A 14,585-nucleotide genomic window follows, 5' to 3' on the forward strand; every position below is an offset into this window, starting at 1 on the left:
AGCAGCAGCTGGTGTCCTCTCCAAGAGCTGAGCACATCACGTCTCCCACATAACCCCTTCCCCTCAAAGTTTACACACTCGTTGGAGAGGGAGTCAAGGCCAGGACTCAGGTGTAGCTAGGCACGTAAGGCAGAATTCCCTCTTCAGCAGGACTTAAGTTCTTACCACCGAGGCTCCTGAAAGGTTTCATGGCTGTTCATCCTTGTTCCGCTGAACCCATGCCAGGCCCTGGCTGCAATCACAGATCCATGGCACCTTGTGTAACCCACACACCTCCTGGGTATGGTGTTCTCTCCCCCCTAGTAGCACCGAGACCACTTAGAGCGGAGGTGGGCAAACTACGGCCCACATCCGGCCCGCGGGACCCTCCTGCCCGGCCCCTGAGCTCCTGGCCCAGGAAGGCTAGTACCTGGCCCCTCCCCTGCTGTCCCCCCTCCCCCACAGTCTCACCTCGCTGTGCTGCTGGCACAATGCTCAGGGCAGCGAGCTCCTGGGGCAGCGCAGCTGCGGAGCCTGGCCTGACCCGGTGCTCTGAGCTGCACTGTGCATGGCTGGCTCCAGCCCAGCTCCAGCCACCGGTGCTCCAGGCAGCACAGTAAGGGGGCGGGGGGGGGGGGGGTTGGATAGAGGGCAGGGGAGTCGGGGGGAGGTGTGGACAGCGGTCAGGGTGGTCAGAGGGCAGGGGGGTTGAATGGGAGTAGGGGTTCTGGGGTGGCAGTCAGGAAGGAGGGGGGATTGGATGGGGGCAGCGGGGGGCAGTCAGGGGCAGGGGTTCCAGGGGTAGTCAGGGAACAGAGAGGGTTGAATGGGGGCACGAGTCCCGGGGGGGGCAGTCAGGAAGGAGAGGAGGGATTGGATGGGGTGGCAGGGGGCAGTCAGGGGTGCAGGTTCCAGGGGCAGTCAGGGGACAGGGAGAAGGGGTGGTTGGATGTGGCAGGGGTCCTGGGGGGGCAGTCAGGAAGGAGGGGGGAGGTTGGATGGGGTGGCTGGGGGCAGTCAGGGGCAGGGGTTCCGGGGGCGATCAGGGAGAAGGGGTGGTTGGATGGAGGCAATCAGGAATGAGAGGAAGGGTTGGATGGGATGGCGGGGGACAGTCAGGGGTGGGGGTTCTGGGGGCAGTCAGGGGACAGGGAGCTGGGGGGTGGGTGGATGGGGCAGGGGTCCCGGGGGGGCAGTCAGGGAACAGCCTCCCCTAACCGGCCCTCCATACAATTTCCGAAACCCGATGTGACCCTCAGGCCAAAAAGTTTGCCCGCCCCTGACTTAGAGAGAGAGATCAAATGAGTCTGCTCTACAGCCTTAGCTAACAGTCAGTTGGCTCTTAGCGCGCGCGGTAGAGCAGGGGCTCAAAGTCCCAGCCCGAGAACCTCCCCACTGAGGCCTGCAGAGGAGAGACCCAGGTAGCCACGCTGCTGGCAATGTCTGCTGCAGGCGCCGCCCCCCGCAGCTCCCATTGGCTGGGGGAGAGGGACAGAGATACCATCATTAGTTGCCGGGCAGAGTCAGCCATGGAGGCTGTGTCACTTTTTTCCACACTGAATATAAACAAGTCAAAATACCGAACACAATTATCGGACGCCCACCTTGCTGCAATCCTGAAGATTTCAACTGCTCAGTCACTGAGGCCAAACATCAACAAACTGACAGAACTGAAGCGTTGCCAGGTGTCTGGCAAACACTAAAAAAACTCTGGCAGGCGAAGAATTGTACAAAGTTGTATGACAGTTTTATTATTTCTAAGAAATTCAAAATAAAAAATACAATATAAACGTTTTATTTTCTGAACATCATCTTCAGTGACATTACTGGCCCGCTGGGAGGATTTGAAGACTGGCACTGGCCCTAAGGTAAACTGAGTTTGAGACCCCTGCAGTAAAGGCTCACGCACTAAGCTCCAGAGGCCCCAGGTTCGATCCTGCCCACCGCCGACCAGGGTCTGTCGGCATTACATTTGCACTGCCACTGAGTCACGGAGCCAGGTGAGCGTTACGCATTTAAAAACAGAAAACAAGGTCAGTTCAGCTCAGCTTTCATTTGAAAAGGAAAACCTCCCTCAGACGCCTTAGCAACGTGTCATTTGAGTCAAAGCGAAGGATTCGCCTCTTCCTGGACAATGCTGAGAAGGAAACAGCTGCTACTGAAATAAAATAATGCTTTGCACTTTGGTGGCACCTTCTACAAGAAGGTCATGAAGTGCTTTACAAACGCTAACGAATTCACATCTCCTGCTCTGCGAGAATGACATCCTGGGGTTCCTTTGTAACAGGTTATTAGTAACCACGTAAGACTGAGGATGGAAGTCTCCTGGATCATACTGCCCCTTTCCAGGGGTTTCTGCAAACACAGTCCCGTGGAACAAAGGAAACAACCCCTGGTGCAGCAGAAGTGGCTCTGGGGTGGCACAGTTTGTGTGGTGCGGAGAACTCAGCTGTTAACTCTGTCTTGGGCCGGACCAGAACCTTGGAGTGGAGACTCTCGGACTGGAGACTCTAACAGACACAACGAAGACAATGCAACACAAAGTGTACTGTGTCCAGGTAGATCACTGCAGCACAGTCTGTCAAAACAGAACTCATCATGCTTCCAATCCTGATCTTCTATGATTCTATGCCAACACTGCCCTGCCACGCACGCAGACTCTGCGGCTGACATGAGCATCGAGACCAGCACCACTTTTTATCTTATTTTATTTTGGTGGCACATATAATATGCAGTGTAGAAAAGTGCAGCCTGGTGGGGCTCTGGCGTTAGCAGATTTGACTCAGACACCCAGCAGGTTGGTGCAGTAAGAAGAAACGATTGTTACAGAGTCATTTTGCAGAGCAGAACCACACTAAGCCTCACAACAGCATTGCAAGGAAGGCGTCTTCATCATCATAATTACTATGTTACAGATGTGGAAGCTAAAGCACAAAGAGTGACTTGCCTAACCTCATTCAGGCAAACTGGCAGACTCTGGAATAGCCTCCCAGGGCTCCGGACTCCAGTACGCCTGCAAACCCACACTTACCTTGCCTCAGTTCTCAAGGACTCAGCTCAGTTTCTGGATCTGTTCCCAGGTGGGGATGAGATGGCAAATTTACACTCCACTGTTGCTGACCAGGAGGGGATTCCCTATCAGATAGCTGAACTAGGATTATACTCACAAGCCAAACCTTGATTAATTTAAGAGTTATGGTTGCTCCGGTGCATTTCCTGTCACCACAATCACCAAAAATCAAGGAAATCCTCAGTTCGGGCAACATGAGCATCCAGATCAACCTCGACTCATCTCTCTTACCAACTAAACACTGTAATACCCAACACATCCACAGACTCCTCCCCTTCACCACAATCTCCATTTAAATAGTGGCATATAACTAACTACAGTGCACCAAAAATGGAATTCTGACCTCAGCGACAGCAGGATATATTTCCTATAGACACATGTGACAAGTCTATATTGTGTTGTCTGAACATGGAAAAGCATGAAATCAGAGTTCAGATTCTGCCTCTAAATGGGAGTTTGAGGCACTGAGTGTTTGGAGAAAACATGAGAGGAAAATATGGCAGATGGAACAGGAAGGTAGCCCTCCCCGTAAAGACCTAGCATTCCATTGGCCTCCGCATCAAGAAGAAAACCAGGATGATGAAGCACCAATGAACTGTTTGTATTTTGAATTATTTCTTTAGAAAATTCCCCACTGCTTTGCAATGTGAAGCCTGAGTAGAATTTCAAGCATGTGACTCTGAGACTAGCAGAGAATATGGCTTGAAAAACATTAGCATCTCTGGGGAAATGTGAGAAAGGAATTATCTGAAATCTTCCGAACTCTCAGAAGGTGCTAAAGAGTGTGCGAAGTCCTGAGAAAAGGACAGTTCGTGGCCCTACATCTCTCCACTGAGATGGACTTTTGTGCATTAAGGGATTCTTGAGGTAGGAGAGCTGTGGAGCTGCTAGGAGGACACCACCATATTCAGTGCTGCATGGCAGCTTGCAACAGCCGTTTTGCTCTGCAGCATTTTGGACTGAGAGAACATGTGCTGTCTCAGACATGTCATCCCAAATGAGCGATGTGGATTGTATGCTATTATCGTCAAGGTCCTTCTGTTGGCTTCCTGTCTCTCTTCTGGCACGCTCCTGGGGGATGCGTACCCAGCCTGTGGCAGTTCGTCAGAACACAGTGAGATTAGGGGAACTGACTGGGAGCAACTCGAACAAGTGCCCTCTACAGCGGGCTAACATAGCCCCCACACATTGTTCAGTACTACTAAGACCAGCATACGGTCAGGCTAAAACTACAATTGACTTCTGTTGGTTAATACTTATTCTGATATGGTCCAGAACAGTTTGGTGCAGTTATCCTTACAGGGAATAACCTCAAGACATTTGGAAAGTAACTACCAAAGAACACATGGACGTTACACTGCATACCTAACAGCAGATGCTGCCTTCTTTTCCCTGTTGCCTGGGGAGAGACACACTGTTTTCTGAAGTGCAGAAAATTTAACTTTTGCTGCATAGCATACAGATAGGTACTGGGAGCTTTAATCGCTGCTGTATAATCCAGTATGTTGCTGCTGCTCCACAAATGGATCAAAATTGAACAAAGAATGTGTTTTTAAAACGTCCCCGGAAAAATAAAGTGGGTTGGATTGTATAAAACATAAAAATCAACAAATGGCAAGAAAAAAAGATTCCTGGTGATGGCGTTCGCAGCTTGAGCTTGGGAGGTCTCTGTTCAAAAGTGGAAAAAAACATTTCAACATTAAGGCTACTTTTGCAAGGGATGAAAATAGGCTTGATGCTGCTCATCTTGACACACAGGAATTAGCATTAACATCCACTGTATACAGAATGAGAGTGGCATACAGAAACCCTTCCACGAATCCAGCTCAAACCAGATTCCAATGTTTGCTCTAGTCTTTATTTATATTATAAATAAAAGGTGACTTTGCTACTGTTCAAGCTCATAATGCCTGCAAGGCTTTTCAAAGAAATGAGCAGGTCTGTCTGTTACAACAAAGCACATATAATTTTGTTCTGTTTGAACAGAGGCAATGAAACCTGAATAAAACTAACAAGTAATAAACGTTTGAGAATCCAAACGTTTGAGAATCGGGTGAAAGTCTGCAAGCATTTCCTCTCAATGGCCTAGTCCAGAAAGAGAGCCATGAAGATAGGGGAGCAGAAAAGGGCATATTAGAACAAGAAGTCGAAGAGGCAGAAGAGAAGCACTTTTTCTTTGAACCTTTGATTAATTTTCCTTCACAACAACATTTGGGGTGTCTGACGTTGACAATTTCCTAAAGATCCAAGGCTTGGCCACATGCTGGAGTAACTAAAGCCCTAAAGTTATGAGTTATTGCTGGGGTGACCAGATGTCCTGATTCTATAGGAACAGTCCCGATATTCAGGGCTTTTTCTGATATAGGTGCCTATTACCCACCACACTCTGTCCTGATTTTTCACACTTGCTATCTGGCCACCCTAGTTATTGCTATTTAACAATTGTCCAGTCATCAAGGCCTTTTAGAAAAGATAGCGCAGAGGGCTCAGAGAATAAACACACAAGGTCTAACAGCTAGATTTCTTTGATAGTCTGAAGAAATTCAGAGTTGCTGCACCTCTCGTGCTGCTAAAGAGACTTCTCCCTTTTCCCTGTCTGTGAATAAGTCAAAGGATTAAAAATTAAATTAATATCAAACATTGCTATTCTATAAGGGTTTACCTTATGGGCAATCTTGTTAGGAAAGAAAGGGCTTGCATTCATATTGATTTCTTTTAGTTTAAGTGATAAAAATGAAGTAGTAAGGCTAATGTTTGCAATCAAACATGTGTATGCTATAAAGTTAGTGAAATACACCTGTGCGGAAGGTAGCAGTAAATAAAAGGAACTGAAACCAAATATTGTCTTTATAAGGACACTTGACCACCGAGTGAAAATCAGAAAAGCAGAGCGCACCAGGAAAAGACTATAGTCATGTCTACCCTTTACTCCTCCTGTGTTTCGTTAGTAATGCACAGACACCACTCAGCCATACACACCAAGGTCCTATCTTGGTTGCTAAAAGAAGGAGAACAGAAACAAAAGATTTATACGGCTCTTCTGGCCTGCTAGAGAATGGCAGTTCTTGAAGTGACTTTGCATTGTATAATGGACTGTCAAAACAAGTTTATAGAGCATCAAAGAATACTGAGGGACATTGTATAAATTATATGAACTTTAAACAGGACAATTCAGCAGCTAGCAGAGTGTTGACCGAGAAATTGCAACTTGAGGAAGCATAACTGCAAAATGGACCCAGGAATGCACCGCGGAGGGATGCGTGGAAAGCAACTTGAGGAGGTAAGTTGCTGATGGGAGCAAACCCGCCAGCATTCAAGGTTTGTCCCAAGATGGTTGTACCATGAGTGATGGCCTGAGCTGTCTTAAACAAGTTGCTGCGACAAGATTTGTTGCCCTGAAAATTCCAGTCCTGTTGCAAGAACTTAAAAGCTGATGTCTTGTTCCCTGAGAGGACAGGGAAGGACATCTCATTTTGGTTGGACATTTTGAATGTTTGGAAGAAGTACGGATCACCATCTGATCGTTTATGCCAGCATCTGTAGTAAGAGGAACTAAGCTGGACCACCAGGCAGAAATAGGATAAAATGACCTGTCTCCTTCAGCATGTTGCTTCCTGAAAGCTGAAGACACCTGGAAAGGAGAAGTCTGAGGTCTTGGGCCAGCCACCTGGGAGTCCTCCTGGTGACACTGAGTTCCTGTCTCAGATAGGCACCTTAACTGTCTTTCTATTTTCCTGCTTTTGGGTTTCCCGCTAGCGCGCCAGGAAAAGACTATAGTCATGTCTACCCTTTACTCCTCCTGTGTTTGTAGTGTCAACTCCTGCCATGAACAGTAACTGAGCTGAAAGCTGACAGCTGAGCAGAGATCTGGTGATAGATAACACGCAGACTTTCTCTTGCGAGAAGACCCAACTCAGTAAATTGCTCACTTCCTAAACCATAACTTTTCCTAAAGCTGGGGACCTAATTCGGAAGGAGGAGAACATGCTAGTGTATGCGCTTTAAATACTGTCGCAGTTAGAGTGTCTTTGTTTTGTAACAGGTTCCACTCAAGTTTGCAGTAAAGTAGCTTTAAAACTGGACAAGTTAATGTCACCAACTAAGGGTATGTTTACACTGCCCACGTTACAGCGTGGCCACGCAGCGCTGGGATGTGGGCAGTGTAGTCACGCTTTATTGTCGGGGGAGAGCTCTCCAGGCAATAAAAAAACCCACCCCAAACGAGAGGGGGTAGCTTTAACGCCGGGAGAAGCACTGTCTGTACTGGCCCTTTTCAGCGCTAAAACTTTTGTCGCTCAGGGGGGTGTTTTTTCACACCCCCGAAGGACAAAAGTTTTAGCGCTGAAAATGGCAGTGTAGACACAGCCAAAGATTGCAGGACATGTACATGTGTCTACCAGAGTTAATGGTTTCATACTGTCTTTCACGTCCGAGGTGAAGGACCAAACTGCCTTGTAATCTAGCGTTGGATAATTTTCCCTCTGTTGTGCTGGTAACACCAGAGTTAATGACCCCGTGGCCTCCATCCTGTTCTGAGAGACTCAATTAAAAATCGAAACAAAGTCCCTTTCCCAATACAGTGATTGAGTGTAAGTGTTATTTTCTGTTGCTGTTGTGTGATTTGATTCTGAAAACCTAAACGGTTATATCAGCCAATTTCCTAGCATGTTAACCAAATCACAAACACTATTTTTGTCTTCTTATAGCCTATAATATTAGTGGTTGCTGTTGCTGCTAAGGATATTTAATAAAACTCCATAAAACTAAATTCAACTCTCGGGTCCTTTTCCTAAATTAAGCAATCAAAATTAAAAGGACCCTAAGAAAGGTGGTACAGGTAACCAGTTAAGCGTTAACTAAGGTTTGGTGTGACAGGGTGCTAAGCAGAAAACTGCTTAGCCAACCCCCTGTCACTCAAGCTCCAATTAAGGGAGGTGAATTGGAGCTGGGTAGACCACTTGGCCCTGATTGGGGAAGCTGGAGCTGCTGCTGCCTCGTCAGGCTGGGGCTGGATAAGAGCCCCAGGGGAAGGAAGCAAGCCAGGAAGGAAGCAAGCCGCAGTAGAGGAAAGGCAGTGTGGAGAAGCAGACAGAGATAGCTTGGCCCCTCTCTCCTGCTGGTGGACTGTACCTGGAGGTCTGTGTGTGACTTTCAGCCCAGCGGGGGCAGGAGCCAGGAGGGCTCTGCAGGGACACTGCTACATTTGGCTTATACCTTATGTTTCTTAAAATGCAGAGTTGTCCCAACTTAAGGTGTGACTTTAAACCAGTTTAGTTAAATCAGTGCCAGCGGCTGTGTGGACAGTCAGATCTGGATTTAAAGTAAGTTTATTTCAGTTTAATTTAAGACAATTATGAACAAGTTTAAGTAAGCCACTCAAACACAAATCAGAGTATCCCTGGAGGGATTTGCACCAAGTTAACTACCTAACTCAGACTAGTTGAATCAGAGAACCCCAGGATGTCAAAGCCATGGTTGGATTCACATTTGTGGAATCAGCCAGCTGTTCTGGGACAGGCTGGTAATTTGTGGTTTGTTTCAATCTGCTCCAAGCTGAAATCCACTGACATTCTCTGAAAAAGGTTTACCTAACAATTTGCTACAAAAGTGATGAATTAAGCCCTGGGTTAGAATTAGAACCAGCTCTGGGGAATGAAATCATACTCAAGTATGTGAAATGCAATGATAGCACTGTAGCTAGTCCCTTATTTTCAAGGTCATCCTTGAGACACATGAATCCCATCCTTCCAGCAGTATGTGCTGGGTGTCCCCACTGATCAAACCCAAGGGCAATCAGACGCCAGTAGCCAGGCACATTCTGAGCCCATCCCCACTCACCTCCACTACTCTCCAGTCCTAGCTAAGAGCAGAATTCAACAACCCTCCCTGCTCCATCTCTAGTACTAGCAGGACCAGACCAAGAGGGGCAGATGGCACCCCTCCACACACTGCCCTATTTCTTAAGAGGGGCAGTTGCCACTGAAGAAACACGACCACATGTAGGCCAGCTGGAGTCCAGCCACAAACAAGAGACACTAGAGATACGTCAGGGTCTAGAAAAAAGCCATACATTCATGCACAAGCATGCATTGGACTTTGAAACGTGCAGGCACTCGCTGGCCAATCAGCTCACAATAGGAACTGTTTGTTCTTTTATCTCTGCACCATGTTGCTTTTTTTTCCCTGAATCAATGATAATCATAACCTTCTCCTGATTACAAAACTTATCCGCCCAAATACACGTAGATTTCCCTGTATCTGATGTACTTACAATGGAGGCCAACATATCTGTTTCGGTTAAACGGGCCCATTGTGAGCGCAAAAGACATGTGGACTATCCAAACAGAAACCTGTCTCAAAAATTTGCATTCTTATAATCCACTGTGATCTCAGTATCTCTTTCAAACAGCCCGGATCCAAGGAATAGGAAGCAGTGGCCCAACCAGCTCAGTAGACAGAGAGACAAGGTGGGTGAGGTAATCTATTTTATCTGTAGACCACAGGAAGAGCTCTGTGTAAGATCAAACAAGTGTCTCTCTCCCCAGTAGAACCTGGCTCAATAAAAGAGATCACCTCACCAACCTTGTCTCTCTACTATCCTGGGACCGACACAGCCACAACACCACTGCATAATTCACTAGATAATAAGCAGAACACAAACAACCAAAGGTAGTAGATGACAGTTCACTGGACTAGCTAGAAAAAAAAAGTGCGGGCAGCCTTGTGTGCCTTCACGCAGGCCTGACGGAATCAGTAGAAAGCCTCAAAGTCTTGGCTACTTTATTCATTTTTCCAGTTTGTCCAAGGAAATGAACGACCTGCAACTTTACATTGTCTAGGCTCTGAGAGTTAAATGTCCTTGTACAGCTGGGTTTGGGCAAGCAACAGCAACAATCACCCGCTCCTGCAGCTGCTGGCAGAGGTCTTGTGGCACCGAGGCCCTTTTGCTCTAGTGTTTTATCTGGCTCTGTCAGTTTGCGCCAGTCTCAAAAGGATGTGATGTTCCCTGTGGACCATCAGGTGTTCTCTGTCCTCAGGGAGTGAAACTCCATTTTACAGGAAGAGAAGAAAGAAAAAAAAGTAAGAAAGTCTTAGTCAAATCTCATAGATGCTCTGAACTCCTTCAGTGAGCCTGCACCAATAATGGAGAAAAGAGCCACACCAACGGAAACGCCAGCCAACAGCTTCCTCCCACGTAAGGAGACGGTGCATGAAGCCAGTTGTCCCGTATCCCTCATTTGAATGTCAGATCATTACAGCCTACTGACTTCTCAAAAGAAGCAATTCTGCTGACCAATGCAAAAGCAATTAGCACCAAAGAGCTAAGGTGGCCTGGCCCTACAGAATGACAGTATTTCTGCCAGCCTCTGCATCATCCCCCAAGTACATGCAAACACACAGCCACACAGTGATCAGGAAGGATTCTGTCTGAATGGGGTTACTCACAGGAAGTGTGACATCGCTCCGTGTTTGGAGCGCAGCACATTCTGGGAAACTGGGTCTCCTGGACATCCACCTTCATTGTCAACAGCAGACCCTCACTACTTATCCCACGGTCAAAGGAGAGCCAAGCTTGGGGTGAAATTAAAACTCTCCCAGCAAAAAGAACACACATAATCGTTCCTGCACATGCATAGTAGTTCCAATTTTAATGAACTGTAAGAAAGCCAGACAGCAATAACCATGTACAAAGTACATATACTAGGACGCTCAAACCAGCCCAAACATCCACCCCAAAGCCCGTGAATCAGGCAGAGTAGGCTCAAAGGCATACGGATGATCACTGATTAACTGCTCATCAATGCCGAGAAAAACATGTAAAAGTCCCTTGGCAAAGGCAAGAGCACTGTTTGGCCTTAACACTTCCACTTGGCATGTGCCAACAACTTTTGTTAAGTAGAAAGTTTTACCCTGACCAAAAAGAAAAGGAGGACTTGTGGCACCTTAGAGACTAACCCATTTATTTGAGCATGAGCTTTCGTGAGCTACAGCTCACTTCGTCGGATGCTGTAGCTCACGAAAGCTCATGCTCAAATAAATGGGTTAGTCTCTAAGGTGCCACTTACTCCTTTTCTTTTTGCGAATACAGACTAACACGGCTGCTCCTCTGAAATCTGTTACCCTGACCAGACTGTGAAGACAAAGACCAGTCTGACATTAACAGAACCACATGAGACTCGGCAAAAACAAAAGGTTTCTCCAAAAGTTGGGCAGACTGGCAGTTGGGCAGATGAATGTAAACATCTTGGCCCAGATTTAGCCCCTGATATTAACAGGCTTACATCAGGGGTGAACTTGGCCCCCTGGTTTTACCGAGGAGTCAAAAAGCTAAAGGGCAAACGCAAAACAAGTTCCTTCCCCATAGAAAACCAGCCAAAGCTGCATGTCAATGGCAATCAGACCAGAACAATTTTCTGCACAGACTGTGTAAGGTGTAGTTAATGCATGTCAGACGCTGGAACGGGGCTAGGAGAGCTATTACCTGCCCCAGACATTGGAGTAAGCCTACTGCCCAAAGAACAAACCCTTTGGGAGTGGGACCCAGAGGACAGCCTCAGCTCATAAACCCTCAGGTTATGGGGTCAGGAAGTGAGTGAGACTCACCATGGGTCCCTTCCCCTAGGACTCAAAGCAAGTCAAATGGCATCCAGATCCTGGCCCCTTTGTCACTTATCACAAAGAAAGTAAGCAAAATGTAAGACTTCATTTTTGTAAATCTTAATATTCCACCCCTGAAGGTGACCTGCTGCAGTTCTGAAGTGGGTGTTGCCCCATTCATCCCAGGTGGGTGTTAATGCAGAGACTCCATTTAAACATTAACATTTTCAACTGTTTCACTGTTAATCATAAACAGAAAAATGCAGCTCATGTGCTCACCCAGCATGCCAAAGTATCAGAGATGTCAGGGAGGGAAGAAGCCAAGATCATGGCCCATTTGCGCTAGGTGTGCTGCATACACATAGCAAAACGTAACCTCTTCGGGACAGGGGCTCTCCAGGAAGCCATGGCGGGAGAAGGGCAGTGTCATTAGTCCCACTGTACTGAGGGGAACTGAGGCACAGGCAGATGAAGTGACATACTGAACCCAGATCACCCAAGTCCTAGCAGACCAGGGCCTCAGGCACAACACCAACCACCTCCCGTCTACCTCCTCTCTCTGGTCTGGGCCCCTACAGGCTAAAGCAGGAGGGTTCCCTAAAGTCCACTCAGCACTGATGTATCTCCTCTTAAACAGCCCAACAGGGCTCCTGGCCCCAGGGGAGCCCACTCACCAGGCCCCTGCCATTGTGGGGAGCACATGCCCTGGGCTGACACAGCTCAGACTTGGGAAGTTTTCCTGGCGTTTGCCAGTCCACATGTCCCTTTGGATTCCTGCCCACTGCTCCCAGGGCAATGGGGAAGGGGTCATGCAGGGGTGGCTCCTAGCGCTGCCAGTGGGGAAGCTGGGCTGCAGTGGGGGGATCCCACCGCTACCAATGGGGGGGCTGCAGCCGGGGGGAAAGAGGGAAGGGATCCCACCCCTACCAATGGGGGGCAGGCTGCAGTCGGGGAGGGGGGGGGAGGGAGGAAGGGAGAGGATCCCACCGCTACCAATGGGGGGGGGAAGAGGGAAGGGATCCCACCGCTACCAATGGGGGGGCGGGCTGCAGCCGAGGGGGGGGAAGAGGGAAGGGATCCCACCCCTACCAATGGGGGGCGGGCTGCAGTCAGGGGGGGAGGAAGGGAGAGGATCCCATTGCTACCAATGGGGGGGCTGTAGCCGGGGGGTAAGAGGGAAGGGATCCCACTCCTACCAATGGGGCGCGGGCTGCAGCCGGGGGGCAGGGGATCCCACCCTTACCAATGGGGGGCGGGCTGCAGCCGGGGGGGAAGAGGGAAGGGATCCCACCCTTACCAATGGGGGGCGGGCTGCAGCCGGGGGGGAAGAGGGAAGGGATCCCACCCTTACCAATGGGGGGCGGGCTGCAGCCGGGGGGGAAGAGGGAAGGGATCCCACCCTTACCAATGGGGGGCGGGCTGCAGCCGGGGGGGAAGAGGGAAGGGATCCCACCCTTACCAATGGGGCGCGGGCTGCAGCCGGGGGGGAAGAGGGAAGGGATCCCACCCTTACCAATGGGGCGCGGGCTGCAGCCGGGGGGAAGAGGGAAGGGATCCCACCCTTACCAATGGGGCGCGGGCTGCAGCCGGGGGGGAAGAGGGAAGGGATCCCACCCTTACCAATGGGGCGCGGGCTGCAGCCGGGGGGGAAGAGGGAAGGGATCCCACCCTTACCAATGGGGGGCGGGCTGCAGCCGGGGGGGAGGGGATCCCACCCCTACCAATGGGGGGCGGGCTGCAGCCGGGGGGGAGGGGATCCCACCCTTACCAATGGGGGGCGGGCTGCAGCCGGGGGGGAAGGGATCCCACCCCTACCAATGGGGGGCGGGCTGCAGCCGGGGGGGAAGGGATCCCACCCCTACCAATGGGGGGCGGGCTGCAGCCGGGGGGGAGGGGATCCCACCCTTACCGATGGGGGGGCTGCAGCCGGGGGGCTCCCAGCGCCGCCCCCGGGGCGTGGGGGTTGTTCGCTGGCACCCGCCGGACCCCGCTCAACAGGTGCGGGAGGCCCGGCCGGTCCCGGGCTCAGGGCTCGCTGCCGCCCGCCGCACTCACCTCTCCGCCATGTCCCGCTCCTCTGCCCTGCGGCCGCCGGCTGCTGCAGGATGTGAAACCCGATCCCGCCCCGCCCGTCCCGCTGCCGGGGCAGGCCAGCCGGGGGCGGGGATGGATGGGGCGGGGGCACGGGGGGGGGGGAGAGTGATATGGGAGGGGGCAGGGGGCTGGGGTGATGGGGGCCGAGGGGTAGGGAGCGATGGGGGAGGGTTGGGGGCCGAGGGGTAGGGAGCGATGGGGGAGGGGTTGGGGGCCGAGGGGTAGGGAGCGATGGGGGAGGGGTTGGGGGCCGAGGGGGAGGGAGCGATGGGGGAGGGTTGGGGGCCGAGGGGTAGGGAGCGATGGGGGAGGGGTTGGGGGCCGAGGGGGAGGGAGCGATGGGGGAGGGTTGGGGGCCGAGGGGTAGGGAGCGATGGGGGAGGGGTTGGGGGCCGAGGGGTAGGGAGCGATGGGGGAGGGGTTGGGGGCCGAGGGGGAGGGAGCGATGGGGGAGGGTTGGGGGCCGAGGGGTAGGGAGCGATGGGGGAGGGGTTGGGGGCCGAGGGGTAGGGAGCGATGGGGGAGGGTTGGGGGCCGAGGGGTAGGGAGCGATGGGGGAGGGGTTGGGGGCCGAGGGGGAGGGAGCGATGGGGGAGGGTTGGGGGCCGAGGGGTAGGGAGCGATGGGGGAGGGGTTGGGGGCCGAGGGGTAGGGAGCGATGGGGGAGGGTTGGGGGCCGAGGGGTAGGGAGCGATGGGGGAGGGTTGGGGGCCGAGGGGTAGGGAGCGATGGGGGAGGGGTTGGGGGCCGAGGGGTAGGGAGCGATGGGGGAGGGGTTGGGGGCCGAGGGGTAGGGAGCGATGGGGGAGGGTTGGGGGCCGAGGGGTAGGGAGCGATGGGGGAG

General features: G+C 51.3%; 1 protein-coding gene across 3 annotated transcripts in view; it reads right to left on the reverse strand.

Moving 5' to 3' along the window:
- LOC140897389 (rho GTPase-activating protein 39-like) overlaps nucleotides 1-13,804 on the reverse strand; it is a 120,610-nt gene extending 106,806 nt beyond the window's left edge. For 2 of the 3 annotated variants that reach the window (XM_073309978.1, XM_073309976.1), the window contains exon 1: nucleotides 13,703-13,804. In XM_073309978.1, coding sequence (XP_073166079.1) covers nucleotides 13,703-13,713 — 11 coding nt within the window. In that variant the 5' untranslated portion in view covers nucleotides 13,714-13,804. Of the gene's footprint in view, nucleotides 1-13,556 lie in introns of all 3 variants that reach the window. The other variant, XM_073309977.1, reaches the window with a different exon arrangement.
- Nucleotides 13,805-14,585: the final 781 nt, after the last annotated feature.

The sequence above is a fragment of the Lepidochelys kempii genome, chromosome 13 (genome assembly GCF_965140265.1).
Source record: "Lepidochelys kempii isolate rLepKem1 chromosome 13, rLepKem1.hap2, whole genome shotgun sequence".
Classification (NCBI taxonomy): domain Eukaryota; kingdom Metazoa; phylum Chordata; order Testudines; family Cheloniidae; genus Lepidochelys; species Lepidochelys kempii.